The 22,343-nt window shown below is 35.8% G+C and overlaps 1 protein-coding gene and 1 pseudogene across 1 annotated transcript; one reads left to right on the forward strand and one right to left on the reverse strand.

The window, feature by feature from the left end:
* Window positions 1-19,491: 19,491 nt before the first annotated feature.
* On the reverse strand, window positions 19,492-20,001 carry LOC125355952 (lanosterol 14-alpha demethylase-like). The gene has a single exon (XM_048352207.1). It carries the CDS (start codon window positions 19,999-20,001, stop codon window positions 19,492-19,494), a length of 510 nt encoding a protein of 169 aa, XP_048208164.1.
* A 56-nt stretch (window positions 20,002-20,057) lies between these two features.
* Window positions 20,058-21,181, forward strand: LOC125352760 (annotated as a pseudogene).
* Window positions 21,182-22,343: the final 1,162 nt, after the last annotated feature.

A 22,343-nucleotide genomic window follows, 5' to 3' on the forward strand; every position in this document is an offset into this window, starting at 1 on the left:
ATATATACCAAACTCTAAAACCCACAATTATATAGTGGCAATAACCATGTTGGTAAATATAGTATACATCTCAAATATCATAAAAGAAATGTTCCTCTTAGGATTGTTTTAATGCTAAGCATTGAGTTTGTAACAATTTTGTTTTAAATCTTTAATGTTGGTATCAAGACTTTCAGTTTCTGTAAATTAGATTTTTATAATATCAGGCTCAAAGAAAATCTCCAAAGAGCAAAATGTACCTAGATATTCTACTTTTATGAATCTATGATATGTGGAAAATTTGACATAAGGGTTATAGACTTCTCATTATAAAATATGTCAAAAAGTTAAGATCAACCTCAATGTTTATAAAGAATGAGAGGAAAAAAATCAATCATGCTAAGTTCACAATAACTTAGTAAACTGTATTTAAAACATGTGTGTATATTTGTATGTATGAGAGATAGAAGTAATGATAACACTGCAATTGCTAACTATACCCAATCATAAATGTTAAAATTATGCATTATTACCATTTTAAAATAGTTGGATTTCCTTTTACTTTATTCTGTGATCATACATTGCATAAGGATTCTTTATTACACAGTCACCATTAGACATTGCCTCTAGATTTTACTCAGCTCCACATTTCATACCCTGAATTCAGTATGCTTATGATGCAAAACCACAGATATGGCTGTGGAAAATTATTTCTAAAAAATCTCAAACCAGCTATAACTTACTAACATTTTACAAAAAGATCACTTCTACTCTCAATGTTCTAAATGACATTTTATGTAATTTAAAATGGTTATTGAATTGTCAAAACAGTCTACATTGTTAGAAATTTTTGAATAATTTCAATAAACAAACTCCTTTATTCATTAATTTATTGATTCACACAACTTACTTTTATTTCATATTTACTAGATGTCAGTCACCGCTTATCTCTAGGCCGAATGGTCTATTGGTCATTAAGGAAAGATAAACATGGAAAATCAGAAAACAATGGGAAAAGAGGGTATTATTTGGCTAGAAAGCATTCTGATATTGCTAAGTAGCACAAATCCCACTACATATTGCCAGTTCTGGAATAATTTAGGTAGATGTAATTCTCTGGGTGGCAATACCATCTGACAGCCATCATATCCCCAGCAGCAGTGCATTCTAGGGCAAGAACTGTGACCAGTGCCACATGGGTTTCTCCTCCCCTTCTGCATCATTTCTCTCTAACAGAATGCCACTGGAGTTCTGATTCATAGAAGCCAACTAAGGACTCCAAGTGCAAAACCCCTGCCATTAGAAAAGCCTAACAATTTATATATTTGTCATGTATCTGATTCAGTATTTCACAGCCAAGGAATACCTGTGAAGTAATTCATAAAAGATAGCCCAGGATTGTATTTTGCATGTTTATTAAAAAGAGTGAGTGGATCAAAGAAATCATCTGTATCCTATCCTTTGGGCTCAGGAAAAGATAGGAGGTAAAAGATAGGAGGTACGCTTAAACCACAATTTATAATCTTAGCACCTCCTCCAACCCCAGAGGAGCTATCTATCATCTCAATGCTAAATGTAGCCCAGGAAAAGAAAATGAGCCTTCTGGAATGAAAAGTCTGAAAGCTGGAGCCATAAACAACAGTGCGAAGAGCTCTGTGCTGAATTTTCACTGACTCCTGCTGTCATTCAAGGTGAAGAAATCAATGGCAGCACAGAAATCATCTACTGCACCTTAAGAGATGCTTAGTTCTCTTGGCTTTGCCTTTCTGCACATTGTTCTTATTTCTGCTCAGGTTCTCTTGCCAGGGAGGGCTACTAGGCAAACTGCATTTGGTCTATAAACTAGCAGGATCAGAAAGCTCTGTGACAAGCTTAGTACTACTTCTGACTTTCTCCAAGAAGGCTGCTACACCTCTACTCTAACTTTTATGCACCGCAGAGTGTCTTTTCCAAGCTATTCAAAATACTTAACAAGCTTTAAGAAAAAAAATTTTTTAAAGGTTATTTGGTTCCAAGGATTAAAGAGGGTACAACTTAAAAAAACACAAATCTATTTGTGTAGTAACATTTTCTAAAATGTCAATTTCCTAAAAATACTGGCCAATATTTGCCATGTTCCAGGCCTTATTTTGAACATTTCACTTCTATCAAAATATTCAATTCTCACAATACTGCTATGAAGTTAATATTATCTTTAATCATAATTTACTAAAAAGAAAAGTAAGCTTTCAAGAACTTATTGCTACAGGCCTGAGAATATTGCCTAGTGGTAGTGCTCGCCTCATATACATGAAGCCCTGGGTTCGATTCCTCAGCACCACATATATAGAAAGAGCTGGAAGTGGCACTGTGGCTCAAGTGGTAGAGTGCTAGCCTTGACCAAAAAGAAGCCAGGGACAATGCTTAGGCTCTGAGTCCAAGCCCCAGGAAACTGGCAAAAAAAAAAAAAAAAAAATAAGAAGAAGAAGAAGAAGAAGAAGAAGAAGAAGAAGAAGAAGAAGAAGAAGAAGAAGAAGAAGAAGAAGAAGAAGAAGAACTTATGGTTGAAAACTATCCATGGGAAATGGAAAAAATAAAATTTGAATTTAAAATTGATTTAATAGAAATTCAAATAATATGAACATTCCATACCAGGAGTAATTTTATACTAATACTTGCAAACAGTATTGGCTAACAGAACTTTCTGTAATGCAGGAAAGATGTGATGTCACTGGTAGATACAATATATTAGTTTTGTTTGTTTTGTGTTTTGTCTTTGTTTGTGTGGGGGTCATGGGCTTGAACTCAGAGCCTGGTCATTGTTCCTGAGCTCTTTTGCTCAAAAAAGCTCTGATATGCTACCACTTTGAGCAAAAGCACCACTTCTGGTTTTTGAAGTGTCAATTGGAGATAAGCATCTCACAGGGAATTTTGTATGTAGTCAGATTTCGAACCTCAGCTCTCAGATCTCATCAGATCTCACCTTCGTGATAGCTAGAATTACAGGTGTGAGCTACCAGAACCTGGATATATACTAGTTAATTTTGAGTTATTTATTTATGTATTTTCCTATTTGCATTACTTTTTTTTAACCATAAAGGTGATGTACAGAGGGGTTACATTTACGCAAGTCAGGTAATTAGTATATTTCTTTCTGAAAAGTGTCACCTTGGTTTTTTTCCCCAGTTTTTTTTTTTTCTCTCTAGACACCCTTTCCCCCACAGGTTGTACAGTTGTTTCATCATATCTAGTAGTACCACTATAATGAAAGCTTTAAAAATCTGAAAAAGGAAATGAAGGCAAATTTAAGGAAATGAATAAAGAAAAAAATAAACATTTCCATGCACCTGAATTTGAAGGATTAACATAGTAAAAATGGCAACACAGCCAAAAGCTACCTAAAATTTCAATGTAATACCTATCAAATTACCAATATTTTTCAGTGATATAGGGGAAGCAATCCAAAAATTCATAACAAATAATAGAAGACCCAAATAACAGAAATAATCCTTAGCAGGAAGAATAATCCTGAAGGGAAGCCAATAACAAACTTCAAAATCTGTTGCCATTGTAATAAAAACAGCATGGTACTGTCACATGAACAGACCTGAGGACCAATGGAATAGAACTGAAGACCCAGAAATGCACCTGAAGATCTATGGCAACATAAACTTTGATAAGAGAGTCAAAAACCACAGGATGGAAAGAAGACAGCCTCTTCAACAAATGGTGCTGGCAAAATTGGCTATTCATGTGCAGAACAAACAGTACAAGAAATGTACCCAAGGCCTAACATATGAAACTGTAACCTCTCTGCACATCACTTTGACAATAAATAATTTAAAAAAAAACACAAAATAAAACTGAATCTAGATGCTTACATATAACCCTGCACCAGGATTGATTCCAAATGGATGAAAGACCACAAGGTAAGGCCAGATACCATGAGAATTTTAAGTAGTTTAAAGGCTACTATTTATTAGCTCAAGGTTAATCCTGAGGATAGAAAAGGATTGCTTCTCATTATTAGTCACAACAGGTTCTACTTACTGGACACAAAGTGCCAGGGACTCTGGGATATACTTCATATCTGAAATACCATGTAATTTTCACAGCACCTTAATCATATAATGACCATTATCATTTCTTTATAGATGGAAGGACTAAATGTCAGAGATAGTAAGTAACATGTCTCAGATCACACACTGGGAATTCCAAGATTAACTTAAAATGTCTTTGCTTAAGATAAATAAATGTGAATAAGTTATTGATACAGAAAATTATGTAAATATTTTTATTTAGTCCAAATAATGAGAATATCAAAATCAAATAATAAGCATACTAATATCTTGATTTCCTCATTTTCAATGAAACAAACTATAGTATTAGGACTTTCTTGCAAGAACACATCAGGAGAATAGGAAATTTCAGAATATGGTCAATCATAAAAAGACATTCATTCCTAATTGCAACAGAACTAACCTACTTTGAAAGGAGGATCAATGCTCAGAATTACATTTCAGTTACATTGCAAGTGTTTAATGGTTGAGTTATTGCTTTTCTTTTATGTTTCCAAGAAGAAAATCAACAAATGGACATTACAAGCTGTTATTCAATGAAGGAATAAAAGAACATTCCTACTTAACTCAAGGTTAACTGAATTATGGAATTATAAGAATACCCTAGACAGTAGCTATTTTCCACTCATATGGGTTCCCTTCTTTGATTTGTAATACCTTAAATTATCTTCAATCTCTGTTAAACAGCCATCAAAAATCAAAGTAATGATTACCTTTTCTTGATTTAATAAGTAATGATATAAAAGAAATAAGGAAAACTAAATTCTATTCATTTGGTAGATTCATTTGTAGGCCACTATTTGTCTTTATAAGGCTTATGTGTGAGAAATATTACCATGAATTTGTTTATGTAGGTTGTGTTTTAATTTAATATTATTGTCATGGTGATGTACAGAGGGTTTACAGTTACATACATAAGTGAGTACTTGAACTACCTCCACATCAATTTGATTGATTAAGTTTGATTGCGTGTTTGGATTCTTGGTGCTGAGAATGGAATCTAGTGACCTCTTGGCCATTGCAGAACTTACCTACCACTAACCTGCGCTCACAGCCCTAATAATAAGTTTCATCTCACTGTACTTCTAAAATATCTCAGTCCATAAACCTGGTAGTTGAAGTAGTCTATGAACTAAAGCAAACCTCCTTTTAATATTTTCTAAAAAATCTGGCCAAAGCAACTTGAGTGATAAAGCTCTTTTGGCATCTTGACATCAAAGTTGAGAATGAAAAGGCTTTTTTTTTTTTTTTTTTGAAAAATCTACTGCTGAATGCTCTTATCCTGTGAAATCAAGAAGAATAAAAATGTAAGACTAAGCCAGGGACTGGGGCTCATGCCTGTAATCACAGTTATTCAGAAGGCTGAGATCTGAGGTTCACGATTTGAAGCCAGCCCCGGCAGGAAAGTGTGTGAGCCTCTTATGTCCAATAAACTACCCAGAAAAAGAACGAAGTAGTGCTGTGGCTCAAGTGCTAGAGCACTAGATTGGATTTGAAAGAGGCTCACAGACAGTGTCCAAGACCAGCAAATACAATAATGAAAACATCAATAATAAGGCTAGATTTTGAAAAGCAAGTATCAGAAACAAAAAATATATGACTATGTGAAGATTGTAATGGGATCATTTTATGATAATTAGTAGAATATCTTATCCCAAACATACAGATAGTTTTATAAATGCTCCCACATATGTGTGCAATATGACTTGTAAATAAACCTTGTCAAGTAGGCAGAGGAGCATCTTTTTTCCAGATAAATTGAGTCTGGAGAGCAAATTCAATTGAATAAGAATCATAACTATTGTATTTAGTCCACATAGCAACAGTGGCAAATATGTAATATTTCTGTTCCTGTTTTATAAATCAATAAAATAGTGCATGGCAATTTGGTGTGACTTGCTAAAATAACTTCCATATGGCAGACTTAGGGTTAAAAAATATGTCTTTCTAAGAGGACTGATATGCTCTGATTTGTGGCTATTTGTTGTCCAGTAAAATATATTCATTCTGTTGATGAATTTTAATTGATAGTGTGGGTTCTTTAAGCATTAGGAAAGACTTTGAAAATAAGAATCAAAAGTATAATCAGGGCTGGAAATATGGCCTAGTGGCAAGAGTGCTTGCCTCATGTACATGAAGCCCTGGGTTCAATTCCTCAGCACCACATATATAGAAAAGAGCCAGAAGTGGCGCTGTGGCTCAAGTGGCAGAGTGTTAGCCTTGAGCAAAAAAAACAAACAAACAAACAAAAAAAGCCCGGGACAGTGCTCAGGCCCTGAGTCCAAGCACCAGGACTGACAAATATATATATTTGAAAAGTATAATCACCTGAAAGCCAAAAGAAAGAGTAAATTGCTTTTGAAGTTACCTGAAAGAGGGCTCCTACTGATACATTATATTGGATGCTCCTTTGACCTTAAACATAACTAATATCTATTGGCAAACTAGTCTATGCCTAGGGCTTGTTATTAGAATTATTATTCAAGATATCATCCATTTTAGAAAAAGAAGAAATGATGTCCAGAGAGTACTTTGCCCATTGTCACACAGTCTGAAAACAGTGAGACTAGGCTCTTTCTGTAATGTCAAACATTTTGCAATGAAAATGTACTAGTACATTATCCTTTCTCCTCGCCCCAAGCTAGGTTCTATTCCCATTTGTCTTGTTGGGAACTTGCTTTGAAGATTTAATACCTTAATTTTACAAAGTGCAGGGCTTAGCCTAGTTTTGAAATTTAACACAATTCATATATATTACTAACATAGGAAAATTACATGAAGTAGAACCTAGAAAAAAAGAACTGAAGGGCCACTAGAAGGAAAAAAAATAGAGGTTGGAGAATACAAACTATTCTAATACTGGGCCAAGCAGCAGTTCCTAGTGGACCAAGGAAAATGAGAAAATCGAAGCAGGGAAAAAAAAAAACTTGCTTTATTTCTGGAAGTAAATTTGAGAGGAATAAAACCGAAGGTGACCTCAGGCATTCCTCTACATTTCCTTCACCTTTTCTTTCAGGTAGAGAAGGCAGATGCATGGACTGAGCACTTTATTACTTTTTAATTTCTGACTTCTTGCTGTCTACATCATCCAGTTACACTTTATTGTCTTTTATTCCCCTTGGCTACAAGATTGACTTTTAGTCCAAGTTGACTAGAGAGACCTAAGTGAAAAAGCTTATAACCCATGAACATAGTTTTGTCAGAGAAGGTTAGGATTTATCTCTAATAGACATAAAGGGACAGGTGTTTTCATATCATTCAAAATACAAGGTATAGAGCACACATGTTTTTCAGGTTTTTAGCTGGGAGGGGAGAGAAAGAATAATGGAGCGGGTGAGAGATCAGGAAATACTCTTACAGCTCCTGGGCAAATGTCTTAGCACAATGACTTTATCAAAACCCTGAAATTACTTCCAGTAAACACTAGTTTGCTTTCCATAAATAATATGTGTACACACACACATGCGCATATGAAGTCACATTCACTGAAATGGAATGTATTCTTCTCTTTCTCTAAGTATAATGTGGTGCCAAGTCACTGTACTTTTGATCATAGGTTCCTGTAAATACCATAATAAATTAGCAAAAAATTTAAGAATACTACAACATAGAAGACAAAGAGAAATTGATAAATACCAATAAACATGACTTACTAGCATACATTTGAAGAAATACACTGACAACTACAGAATATGGGGCAGATTAGGATATGTTAAAACGTTATTTTAGAAGACTCCCCACATGGGCAGTACATTCTTTCTAAGTAAGAGTAACAGGAAGTGCAAAGATTGGTGGCAGTAGGTGCATCAGTGTAGGAAATGGGGCTGAAGGAGAGTTAGCAAGCAGAAAGAACAGAAAATACAGACTAAAAATGCATAGGATATCATAGGCTTTTGACTGGAAAGCAATAGGAACCAATGGATTGCTCTGAGTTGTTGTGAGATTTAAAGAAATCAGTCTGGCTCCTGTGTTGAGAACAAAGTATAAGAGGCAAAGCTGGAATGGAGAAAAAGAACTATAAGGCAAATTTAAATGACATTGATAAGAAAGGGTAATGCAGTAGTGGCAGAAGAGATAAAAAGGGTTGGATTCTAGATAGGTTTACAAAGAAGAATTGAGACAATTTGCTGATGAATTGACCTGGGAATGAAGAAAAGATTAAAGGATGAGTCTTGGGATTTTGACTTGGAGCCATCAACAGGAGAGTTTTCATAGAATGAATTAAAGTAGACAGAAAATACACCAAAGTGTTTTTTTTATCCTTTTAAATAGCTGAAGTTTAAATAAATAATAAAATAAAATAGCTGAAGTTTATGTCTGTAGGAGACCCACTGTACACTTACATATGTCACTGAATTTAGAAATCTGGAATTGGGGAAAGATTTTGAGTTAGAAATATGTGTTAATTGGTCATCCAAATATATTTGAGATTTCTTTTTTTCTTTTTCTTTTCAGTTGTGGGGCTTGAACTCTGGGCCTGAGCACTGTCCCTAAACTCTTCAACTCAAAGCTAGAACTCTAACACTTAAGCCACAGTGCCAGTTTCAGTTTTCTGGAGGTTAATTGGAGATAAGAGTCTCATGGACTTTCCCACCTGGGCTGGCTTTGAACCACAGTCCTTAGATCTCAGCCTCTGAGTAGCTAGGATGACAGGTATGAGCCATTGTTGTCAGCATGAGATTTCTGTTTTAAAATACACACACACACACACACACACACACACACACACACACACATTGTTATTTTGAAGCTGAAGTACAGAGGTGTTACAGTTACATAAGAAAGGTATTGAGTACATTTCTTTTTGATCAATGTCAGCCCTTCCCTCACTCTGAGTTTTTCCATCCCATCCCCACTCAAAAGTTGTAAAGTTCATTTTCAACATAGTGTCTAGTGAGTACTACTGCTTCATTTGTTCACACTTTGCCCTACCTTTTCTGTGCCTCCCCCTTACCCTCATGAAACCAGATTAACTCACAAATAATGGTAAACAATGCTGCAGTGAACTTGGTTTTGCTGGCAGTTTTAGTGTGACCCCATTTGTGATCTATTGGATAAATGCCCAGGAGTGAAATTTCTGGGTCATAGGGAAGCTCTATGTTTAGGGTTTTGAGGAACCTCCATGTTACTTTCTGGAGTGGACAAAAAAGTTTACATTCCCAACAGTGTAGTAGTGTTTCCTTCAGGCCATAGGTCTGCCGGGATCTGTTATTGTTAGTTTTATTTTTAATAATGACCATTCTAAATGGTGTGAGGTAGAATGTTAATGCTGTTTTGATTTGAATTTCTTTTACAGCCAGAGGTGTTGAACATTTTGATGTGCCTACAAAGGAAAACAGTGTAGAAGAGATGAGAAGAAAAAAAACAAGGGAAGAGAAAGCAAGGAGAACAAAGGGGTAGGGAAAGAGAAATTATATCCATAAGCATGCCAATGTCGGAAGTACAGGAAAAAGCAAAAAAAAACTGAATAGTAGAGAAAGGAAGTGGCTGATGAAAGTGTTCACTAGAATTTTGGTTTCGTAGAAGCCAAGTGGAGAAAAGGCTTCTCCCGCAAGCAAGCCACTTCACTGGTCATGACACTGAGCTTGCAAATGAGTCTTAAGATGGTCTAATCAAATGAGTCTAAGATGGTCTAAGAGAGTGCACAGAGAGCTCAGAATTTTCCAGTAACACCAGATCATTAAGTAGGCTATCTGCAAAGTAAAATATGGCAGTTGTTTTGGGGCAGATAGATCAAGAAGATTTTAACTTCAAAACTCAAATTCTCAGTTTTGTTTAATGAAAAGTGGTTGTTTTATAATATATTAGAAATGCACCAGAAATCATATTTTGTAACATATTTTGTTACATATTTTGTAACATGTAGATGTAATAGAGAATTTCCAGGATCACAAAAGAATAGGCTTAGAATTTATATTTTATCCACATTTTTATTAGTACCAATTAATTGTACAAGGAGGGGGAAGGGTGTTCATTTATAACATTAAAAGTAAACCTGTTGTTTTAGAAAAAAAGTTACTTGGTCCCAATTAGGAAAAATAATATTTTATCTCTGAGGTTTTGCAATATTAAAGTAAATGTGCTAAAAATCTTCGGGGAAGTCCAGTGGGGAAAAAAGAACAATACAATGATTGGAAAACAAAGGAATCATAAAAGAACAGTGTCAAAATAATACTACCTGATACTTTATTTGTATTATCTTACTACATCACACATGTACTGAAGTGACAGGTCACTTTACCACGTGACCTGAGATAAGCAGGCCCTGTGAGCAAACCCAGGACAAGCTTATTAGGGCCCAATCGGTCAAGAACTCTAACCACTGGGAATGCTTAACTCTAACCACCCCCAGAGTGCCTCGAGCCCTGAGCTAATCAGATTTGTACCTGTGTCCTAATCTTGCTTGAACACCTGATTGTTGTAACTTTGTTTTTTGCCTTTATAAGCCCTGTGTAATCGTAGCTCGAGGCTTCCTCCTAACCTCCACTGTGTCAGTGGGTAGGACAAGGCCCGAGTTGCAGTTCGCTTAAATAAAGCCTTGCCTTGCTTTTGCATTTCGGAATGTCTGAGTCATGGTGGTCTTCTTGGTGGTGGTCTCGCGACTTGGCACAACAGTACTAGCTACTATCAGTTAAGTGGATATGATTAGATTTCTTGACAAAACATCATATGACTTTTTGATTACCATTCAGATAAGGATCAAAAGAGCTAGAACTGTAGTGAGAATTATTTGGGTCATATTCCTTGCTTTGCTACAAAAGACTTAGTAACTTCAAGTACCTAATTCACATGTGTATCAGGTCTCAGTTTCTTCAACTGATACGGAGATTATTGTGAGGAGAGATGGTGAAAGCAGTAAGACACATGAAGACTTCCTTAACTTTGGGAGATAGAAGAAGGTTCATTGCAAAGTAGAAGGTAATAGTGTAATATGGAGATCAGATCTAGCCAGCACCATCATTGGCTCTTGAAGGGTGTCAGATTGAGAGCAGAAGCCGACTCCATCTTCACTAAGATCTCCCTGCCCTATCCAGGGAAGTTCGCCTTGGGTGTGATAAGATTGTGTAAACTGCTTGACCCCCCTCAAGTTGTGGAACATTCAAGGTTCAACCTGTGCCCTCCCATGAGTAGGTGTATCTGCCTGCATCATGTGAGCCCCGCCAAATCTGTGCGCCAAGTCAAACAGTTGCTATGAGGCAGATTGTAACTCCATTGGCCACCTGTGTGTGAGCTGGCCATGCTCTGTAAGTGTTGTAACCTCATTGGCCACCTGCGTGTGGCAGGCTTGACCATGTGGCATTTGCCTTTATAACCCCACCTCCTAGCGTGGTGGCCCCGGGGTGGGTAGTCCCAGCTCCTGAGTCTGGGCTGTGACCTTGGCCTGTCAGTATACTTTTAACTTCCCCATTAAATCTATCTTTTTACTTGAGACTGCCTCTGAGTGGTGGACTCTTGGAGGGATGGGGGATTTCCCGCCCCCCTTGGACCCCATTACATTGTGGTCCCCTCCCTTGTGGAGATCCCATTACCAAAAGGTTGAAGTACAATGAGGTTATCTCAGATGCTGGTTTCTCCGACAATTTTTTGGTTTATATAAAAGAAGAGGAAGAAAATCCCCAAGAGTAGTGGAGAAAAATATACAGTCCACTGCTTCTAAACTAATGGAAAGATAATGTTCTCAATTAATGCATTTAAATCCATTAAGGTTGATACTTACACTGACCTCTGAATCTCAGAAAGTGACTCAGATGGTTAATGTAAAATAAATGTAGATGTAATAGAGAATTTCCAGGATCACAAAGGAATAGGCTTAGAATTTATATTTTATCCACATTTTTTATTAGTACCAATTAATTGTACAAGGAGGGGAAAGGGTATTCATTTGACATGTCCATATATGGATACAATGAACCTTGATTAAACTCAACTCCTCTGTCACTCTTCCTCTGATCTTTTCAAACCAGACTCAAGCAGGTTTTATTGTTCCATATATATATACATATATATACATGTATATACATGTATATATATAAATATTTTGAGCATTTTCACTATTCTTCATCCTTGACATTCATCCTCAGAAATTCATACACAAATCCCAGAAATAGACATATTTTACTTTCTTATCATTTACTTTTTAAGTGTATGTTAACTGTTCATGGGTATCATTATGGTAAAATTACCACACTGTGGTAAAATTACAGGCATATTCAGGACTTTAATTAGATGGGCCCTCTTGTTTACTCCCACTTTCCCCAACTAGACTTTCAGTAGAAGTGAGGACTAATTCGTTTAAAATTCTATGATGAGATCACAGGCTTCTTTAGAGCTTATGATCAGCAACAGTGCTTTGGAATTTCAAATGACTAACTGCCATTTTCCTGGTCATAGATAAATTATGTAAGTCACTATAATTCTTTAGCACTCACCATATATATTATGCAGATGTTTAGGGGGTTATTACTAGGCTGAGTAAATAAATTTTAGATGACCTTCCTTCCAGAGTCTTATAAGAATTATTGTCAAACAAGAAAATAAGGTCTATTCTTCTCCCATCATCTACTTAGAGGAGTTGAGTCTCCTTTGACAAGTCCAAATGCACAGCATTGACACATAGATGGAGCTGTAGCAACATCAGGGTGGAAATAATGTTAAAGGTCAAAAGGCTACTTACCCAAGATCCCAAAGCAAATGATCTTATCTAATGCCTTTGAGGGTATCAGAGCTACTTTTCTCCTTAAATATAAAGCTACAATTTCAGACCCTAGCCAGTAAACCTCAGCTCTACTTTCTCCTTTATGCCTAAAGTAAACATTATTCCCAAACCATATCAGAGGCAATAACGATTTAGATCATTCAATTTCAAACTGTGATCTGGAGAAAATTGGATCTAAAAATCTGTGCTTTGGGAAGTTCATGCCAATTGATACAGATAAGCAGATAAGCTTACCACATAAGAATGTAAACACACACTCAACATTACAAAATAACTGATTCTCAGACACTAAGTAATGAAAATTGCATCTGTTTTCAGACACTTCTTCCCAGACTAAGAGTACATTTTGTGACAAGAAGACAGCATCGTGTTCCTTTTCGTATTATGTTATCTATAGAAAACCCATTTCAAAACACTGATAGGATATCAGTTATGTAAGCCATTAGCATTAAGTCATAAAAGTGCTGAGTTTTTCTTAAAAATTCAAAGCACAAAGTATTGGTATTTTCTGAGTTCTATTTTAAGGATGGCTTCAGGCTGCATTCTTCTTTTTTGTCTCTTAAGCTAATATTTACTACTCTGAAGTTTTGAAGAACAAGAAATGAGTTTATCAACTTTCATTATCACAAAAATATCTGTTGATAGATGGCTTGAATTAGTAATAAAATGTGGGTCAGTGTTTAGAAGTGTTATACTTTGTTAGAAGAAAATAAGTGGAGGGATAGGTTTCTTTACTTAACATTAACAAATGGTGAAAAACAGATACTAATACTGAAAATGTGACTTAGAACAATGTGACCTTTCTCTTGGCCAGGATTTCTTTATTATATATTTGTAATTTATTAGATAAAATTACTAATCTTTTGCAAAGTTACATATACTGAAGAGAATAAAACATTACATATATACATATATATATATATAATTCACCCATTAAGAAGGTTATCAGAACAAAAACCAACACAATGTTTGAATGTTTTATAGAGATAGACAGAATGTCTGCTGTCCTGCATTAGTCTGATTCCCCATTCACAATTATTTCTGAGCTTTAAGACAAGGATGAATTCTTTAAAAACAACTGACAGGTATGGGTTTCTCACGCCTGTAATCCTACCTACTCTGGAGGATGAAATCTAAGGATACCAGTTCAAAGCTAGCCTGGACATGAGATACTTATTTCCAACTAACCAGCAAAAAAGCCATAATTGAAGCTATGGCTGACATGGTAGCACATAAGACTTGAGCAGAAAAGGCAAGTGGGTCTAAGAATTCATGCTCCTGTACTGACACATCCTCATCTCCCACCAAGAAGCAACTACTTTATGATCATTCGGGACCTTCTCAATTCTCTACACATTCTGTACTGTAGGTGGATGATTTGTAAGTAACTATTTAACTTCACAAGTACAGAGCCCTATAGTTAATGTAATCCTGATGTATGATTCCTAAATGCTTACATATGTCCAAAAAGATGTTCAAGCTAACTAAATTTTGTAGGTATCTCTCTACACACACACACACACACACACACACACACACACGTATAATGGCAACTGAAGCCACATGCTTGGATATAACTGAATTTAATTCCAGGCTAAATATAATTGGGGCCAATGACATTTCAAGTTGCTGGGGATTTTACAAGCTGGTGTCAGAAATTTGATTCTGACACATTGAGCTGGGCTGAAATCTGACAGTAGGTTCATTGGGAGCTGATTTTTTTTTTTTTTGGCTGAGGAGTGTCATATCATGTCTATCCTGAGACAAGCCTCTTGGATTCCAAAGCTGACAGGAGCTTTGGAAACCTAGAGATGATTTAAAGCTACTTTTTCCATGACCATAGGGCTGAAAAAAACAAAAGGACTAGAAGAATGAAGAAGGTGATGATTTTGTTCATTTAAAGATGACAGAATATCATTTATTTTATGTCATATAGATACAAAATAAATATAACTTAGACCATGTCAATTGGATATTTACTTTTATGATGAACATATGACATTAAAAATGTTCTTTAGAGAATTAAGAATTGTTGGATTGCCTGAAATCCAAAGTCATTAAAGACTGGATGTTGAATTGTCAACTATTGAAATGGATTATTAGGATGAATACGGACCCTCCTGATTTGTCAGCCTTCATTAATTTTCCTTCCTGGAGTGGAATGGGAACAGTCATAGGAAAAACAGTACATTGGGGCTAGATTAACAGAGAACTGACAGTATTTTCATACAATAAAATCTCCTATTTCTGTGTTGGTTACTAGGTACACTGTAGTGCTTATTGGAGTTTTGCATCTTCTTTTGAGTCAACAGTTGTGAGACCTTGGGGAAAACAAACCTAATTAAGTCTCTGTTTCCTCATTCTGTTAAATCAGGAACAATGCCCTATGGATTGTTGACAGGGAAATGAGATAGAGTAAGTGCTTTGCACAAAGCCTAACACACATTAAGTGCTCAATAAATGTTGTCTATCTTTTGAAACTTGTTAGAAATAAAATGGTGACACTGAATTCAACAGTTCAACTTACTACCATCATCATTTCTTCCCACACAGATTTTTAATAAAATGCCAAGGATTTTAACCAAGTCTTAGAACAGAAAACAACACAAATGAGATGACAAATTAAGTGGAATTATTCTTCCCTTGTACTCAATAAATAAGCTTTTCTACATAAATATTCTAAAGAGAAAGAGCAAGAATAATTTTCCTATTTCTTTTCAGAAAAAAAAATATTCTTATCTTAGTCCCTACGTGTGCTATTACTTATTTCAAATTCTGTCCATTCCAAAATACCAAAAGTCAGGCTTAATCAAAATGATACAATTACAATGATAATGCAAAACTCCAAAGGCTGAAGTGTAGATAAGTACTAAAACCAGGAATAATACTATCAGGACCCTTACATACTCTCCACTATTTTTCTTTTCCTTTTTAAATATCTTTTTGAGTTTAAAAAATCTGGTTTAATTCAAACTGAGGAGGGGCAGGTAGCATATTATGAGAATACATTTGACATATATGCACAGAAATGTAGTCAACTCCAGACAATGTGTTATATTAAACTTAGTAGGATCATCACTAATTTGGAGGCTCAAGTTGAGTCTGTCAATTGTAAATTTCCTTTTATATTTGGCTCAAGTAGCTACTCAATTTTATGACTACCCTTAGCCTTATAAATACTTTGACCACAGTTTCAGATTCAGACAAAATATCAGTAATCCTTCCAACTATTTAAGGAATCATTGCTACCCAAATGCCAGTGGAGGCCAGAGAGTTCTAATGGCTACAAATTATTGCATGGAGAATTGTGTTCTAAGCCAGACTTAAGAAGGTGTGAGAATAGCCTTTAAATAGAGGTCTAACATTAATACCGTCTATGAAAGCATATGAAGGAATAGATCCTTAGTGAGGATGTATGAGATACACACCAGCAGAAAAAAACGTCACCATAGCAGCTTCACATTTCACATGAAAGACAAGCATTACCTGAGCCTAGCTTCACTTTCACATAAATTGATTGTTTTTATTTTACACCCAACAGAAAATGGTTTCATACAAGTCTTTTCTTCACATTAAGATTTGCATAGCAGTAAAATTGTTATACACAAATAATGAGGCTATGCCGGGAATAAAACTGTAACTCTCCTTTGCCAAAACAGAAACATCCCTGTTTTGACTCCTGTCTAGTTTCCAAAAAAAAAAAAAAAACAACAACAAAACAAACCCAAAATACATAGACACATTGTTGTTATTGCACATCTTTCCTGCAAACATTTGTATGTAATATGTAAACATAATACATACATACACACATATATTATGCTACACATGCAGTGACTATGGCACTTCACAGAATCCACGTTTAACAAAGATCATTCATTACATCACAGATGTCTAAAAGCTATTCTGAACACTTACACATCTAACATAACACTATGAATTAGTACACGCTTAAAGAATCCACAGACAAACCTAAGGCAAATATTTCTGCCTCGGATTTCAATGAGAATCCCAACTCATCATAAAACTTTGAGGACAGATGCAGGCAAAATACATAAGGCATTTCTTGGAGTAGCCATTATTCTATTAGGAAAAAAAGTAGGTGTGGGTCAATGAATGTTTTTTCCTCCTACACAACCTAGAGAAGGGCTCTACGCATCATTCCTCTAAGCACATGAAAATAGGAATGGGGGGAGCCAATAGATGAGACTTTTGTCATTGACTGCAATTACAATGTTCTAACCAAGCCCTTCTGCCTACACAGTAACTGTTTTCCAACTCCAGTATTACTTGAAATTTAAAGCAATTTTGTCATCAGGCAAACCTTACTCAACAATTGTTTTTCATTAAAGGTAGAAATCTGCTAAGATGAGTCTCACATTCTCCTTACAGTTTCATTCTTATAGGCAAGTCATAGCCCAGAACATCCCCTGAACATAGTTATCACTTGCTCTTTGCCTAAGGTAGCAGTGTATTCCTACATCAACCTAATAACAGACAAGTAAATCTTCAAATACTGATTATTTAGATATTTCCAAATATTATTTATTTTACAGGCTGCAATTGGTGGTTGATGATGAACAAATTGTATGTTATTTGGGGCTATAGTCTACTTGTACTTTTGTCAAGCAAGAATCATTTTAATATTTGTAAACAATTGTTTTAAAACAAGAATAAATTACAGGAACTTTATATGACTCATAAAGTGTAAAACATCTGTGATCTCTGTTTGGTAGAAAATAAATACATGGTGATTCCTTTAGCATATGAAAAAAAGGTCTCATGAAAATCTTGTAATTAAGTAAATTAGTTTCCCTTCCATAAACAGACTGAGAAATTCGCCCTGATGCACAATTAGCAAATAAGGACAATAAAATAGTACAGTAACAGAAAACATATTTTAAAGAACTATAAAAATGTGTGTGCCTATCTATTACATAGACAAATATCTATAAAAAGTTTAAAATTTCCTGCAATCTTAAACATGTACTAATTATTCCCAATGAGGGAAACCATAGAGTCCATGTTTCTTTGGGTCTGGATGCCTTCATTTTAGTATGATTTTTTCCAAGTCCTTCCATTTCCTTATGAATGGGGCAGTGTCATTCTTTATGATAGAGGCATAGAATTCCATTGTGTATATGTACCACATTTTCCTGATCCACTCATCTACTGAGGGGCATCTCGGTTGGTTCCATATTTTAGCAATGACAAATTGTGCTGCGATGAACACAGACGTGCTGATATCTTTAGTGTGGTCTTACTTGCAAACATATGCATATATTTCCAGGAACTATACTAACTGGTGTTTATAATATAGTAATTATAAAAATATGAATATGGTTTATTGAAGAATGTTTCTAAGTCAGCATCAAACTCCATTTGCCAGAGAGATAGGGGTTATATCTATGTTGTACATAGTCTACTACTTAGCTCAAGAGCTCTGTTTGCTAAAAAAATAAGAGGATTTTGTTCTAATTCATTTTAATTTAAGAAAAACAAGAATTTAGGAATTCCTTCAACTACTGAGGCCTTACAGTGTTTATAGGCAATGCACTATATACTATTAAGTATTGCTCTTCTGCCCATCTTTGTCTGCCTACATTTGGAAGGTATATAATGTCAATCATGCAAAGATTTTTTTTTTCTCCAATAGTGGTGCTCATTCCAGTCTTTGTCAACTCTAAGACCTTTAATAAGATAGTTAACTGACGGTGCAGATGTGCACGCGTACACACACACGTGCACACACACGAGTTGTAACCACTATTTCATGGTCTACTCATTTTATCTACCCAAAGAATTTCTGTTTTGCCTGAAGTATTCTTACACTGTTGGATGTAAAAATGTTTTAACATATGATACAAGGACCCTCCTCTAGCCCTGAAGTTTACCAAGGGGCCGAAAATATACTTGTTGATGATTACATAAAGGATTAGGCATTCAGAAAAAAATGAAAACTGTGAACACGAGATTTTTCATGTGGAAATAAATTCCTGCTCAGAACATTGGAAGTTGTGCAATGGACTAATGCTTTGAGTGAGTCCCTTCCACTTAAAAATATTTTACTATTTAATTCTATCACTTTTTTTAACTTCTTTTGGGATACATGAAAACCTTTCAATCACCATAGAAAATGACACTTATTAGAATCCATGGGCACAGAGATTTAATTGAATCATACTGAGTTTGAAAGGCCATAAATTGCTATTGTACCATTTGGATGCTTTCCAGGTCATTGGAAATTAAAAGACTAACAATAGTCTTCAAATTGTTAGAAAAGATTATCTAAAATTTCAAAAGCAGTTAAGCAGTCTAGGAATGGAAAAACTTTTTATAAATTTTATTAATAATTGACATTTTATTATTATATATTTATGGGTACAAAGTGATGTTATAATTTCTGAATTCAATGTTTAATGATTAAATAACTAATGATTAAATTGATCTAATTAGCATATCCATTACCTCCAATTCATTTCAAGAATATTTCAAGTTTACTTTCTTAGCAAGTTTGAAATGTATTATATTGCATTACAATGTGCAATGGATGCTTATAAACTGCATTCCACCTATCTGAGACACTTGCTTTTGGCTATCAGTCTCTTTTTACTTCTATTTTCTCTTCTGTATAAATTTGTGTACTCTGTGCAATTATCTTTCTCTGCCTCCATTAATATAATGCTCTCCCCAACTTTGGAAATAGTCCTTTGTTTCTTTTTCAATTATTGAAACATACTATTTAAAGTGGGCTATATTAAGTCCACTTTTTAACATTTCCTTCTGTTCCAAGAAAACCACATTAGGCACATCATATGCAATTCCCTTTCTAAACACAGGTGTTGTGAGGCGACTGTAGACATCTTCTGCATTCAGGTCTTCATTTTTACTATTAAAAAGCAGTGCAGCTGCATCACTCCCCAGAAGGTAAGTAAATGTCTTGCCCACCATGGTAAAACTAAATACAGGTCCATACTTCTCATATGCATTTTCTAGGAATTCAGTTGGACTTTTCCCAAATGCTATGGCATGCCCAAGGAATGGAATTGGGGAGAAAATGTATGGTGGACTTTTCGCCCTAGGGGGCAGCAGGACCAAGTGGCTGACAGCGAGGCAGAACAGGTAGACTAGGCTGAGCATGAAGGAGCAGGGAACCAGGAGCTTGGAGAGCAGGTTGTCGCCTGTCACCTGCTCCATCTCCTGCTCCAGCATGGACCCTCCGGCCTGCAGGAAACCCAGAAGCACCATCCTGGCAGTGGCTGCTGTGACTGAGCTACACTCCGCTTGGACACTGGAGGCCGAGGTCACCACTGCTCCTCCGAATAGATGGAGCCAGAGAAGTGTTTGAAGCTCTTTCTGAGCTTATAATTGTAACCGCTAGCCATTGTTTACATGGAAAGGAAATCAGAAGTCAACTCAATGAGAAGGTGGCCCAGCTGTATGCAGATCTGGATGGAGGTTTTAGCCATGCGGCCTGGCTCCTGCCAGGATGGCTAGCGCTGCCTAGTTTCAGACGCAGGGACAGAGCTCACCGAGAGATCAAGAATATTTTCTACGAGGCAATCCAGAAACTCAGGCAGTCAACAGAAAAAAATTAATGACATTCTCCAGACTTTACTAGATTCTACATACAAGGATGGGCAGCCTTTGACGGATGACGAAGTCGCAGGCATACTTGTTAGGCTGCTCTTGGCTGGACAGCATACATCCTCAACTACCAGTGCCTGGATGGGCTTCTTTTTAACCAGAGACAAAACATTTCAAGAAAACTGTTACTTACAACAGAAAACCGTCTGTGGAGAGAATCTGCCTCCCTTAATTTATGACCAGCTCAAGGACTTAAGTTTCCTTGACCGCTGCATAAAAGAAACGTTAAGACTTACACTTTCTATCATGACTATGATGGGAATGACCAAAACTCCTCAGACTGTGGCAGGGTTTACCATTTCTCCAGGACTTCAGGTGTGTGTTTCTCCCACTGTCAATCATAGAGTGAAAGGCTCATAGATAGAGCGTCTGGATTTTACTCCTGATCGCTACTTACAAGAAAACCCAGCATCAGGAGAGAAGTTTGCCTATGTGCCATTTGGAGCTGGGAGTCATCGTTTTATTGGGGAGAATTCTGCTTATGTTCAAATTAAGACAATTTGGTCTACTATGCACCAGTTGTAAGAATTTGATCTCATTGATGGATATTTCCCCACTGTGAATTATACAACCATGATTCACACCCCTGAAAACAGCAATCCGTTACAAATGAAGATCAAAATGAAAAAGGCTGCAAGGAACTAACACATCACTGTAAAGATGCAAAGGCATTTATTTGCAGACAATGAAGTTCATGAAACAACTCTGTGTAATGTTTTCTTGTGTAATTCTAAAAGCCAATAGGAAGATTTTCTTAAATGACTGATGCTGTTAAGTGTAATGACAGTGAAACATTTCTCTAAGTTTTGATACTATGTGCTTTCAGGATGTTGTGTTCACAAAAAAATGAGGGGTTCTAGGTAACTGACAGATTTCAAATGGTAGTTTCCAGGTACCAGTTTTAAAAGCACAAATAGCTTTGGTATAAAAGTCTAGTGAAATACTTCAAAAGGCCCTAAGTAATTCTTTTAACTGGGTAGTTTTTGTGTTTAAAGATGGGGTGGGTGGGAATAAACTGCAAGTCAAAGCCTTAGGTATGGGAGTAGTCTATTGTTCTGATATGATAGTGAGCAGTGGTGGAGCTTTGCTGCAGAAAAATGTGTCCTTGGCAATTTTTACTTGAAGCATTGTTATATGAAGTTGAGAGATCTAGAGCCATGCCTGGATCATCATATTTCCTAAAAATAACACTTTAATACTAAATAGTGCTTATGTATAATAAATATGTATTTGGTTCCACAAGTCCACATTTGTGTCAAATTCCCAAATCAAATCCTTAGGGAATGTTATTATTTGACTCAAGGTTGTTCCTAGAATTTTGTCGCCAGAATCCAATGAGGGATGTTTTATTATCAGTTCTGTTGAACAGTTAAACCAATATCAAAGGTCAGGGAACTAGCTTGAAGATAAGGTTAATAATGAAGCAGGGTCCTTGGGAGATAGTATCACTGATCATATTCTGTGTTCAGGAATTTACTTAACTCATAATATAAATGGAGCCTAACTGTACAAGATAGCTGTCATCTGTTACTATTTTTTTTTTCTTGCTGGGCCCAACACATGGGAAGTTGAGGCAGGAAGATCATGAGTTTGAGGCCAACTTGGGCTACACAATAAGACTGACTCAAATATTTTTTCTCATGTATAGTATAGTTGTTTGAGGCTAGAGGATTCATGTTAAAATTAATTGTGAAGGATATTAAACAACATTTCACATCAAAATTCTCTTTGAGAAAAAAAAATAATGCTCTTCAATTCTATCCACATTCCCACAGTAACATGATTTCATTTTTAAAGCATGAATTGTTTTTTCATTGTGTGTTTGTATGTATAAACTTTTCTATATCCAAATAAATAGTTTCCAAATTGTAGCATTTGTGCCTAGTGCTGAAATGAACACTGAATGCAGATATATGTCACAAACTGATTTTAGATCTTTTGGG

This window comes from Perognathus longimembris, chromosome 1 (genome assembly GCF_023159225.1).
Source record: "Perognathus longimembris pacificus isolate PPM17 chromosome 1, ASM2315922v1, whole genome shotgun sequence".
In the NCBI taxonomy this organism is placed as follows: domain Eukaryota; kingdom Metazoa; phylum Chordata; class Mammalia; order Rodentia; family Heteromyidae; genus Perognathus; species Perognathus longimembris.

What these genes read in the sequence shown, in the direction of transcription:
- LOC125355952 (XM_048352207.1), bottom strand. Translation starts at nt 20,001, where the DNA reads ATGGTGCTTCTGGGTTTCCTGCAGGCCGGAGGGTCCATGCTGGAGCAG.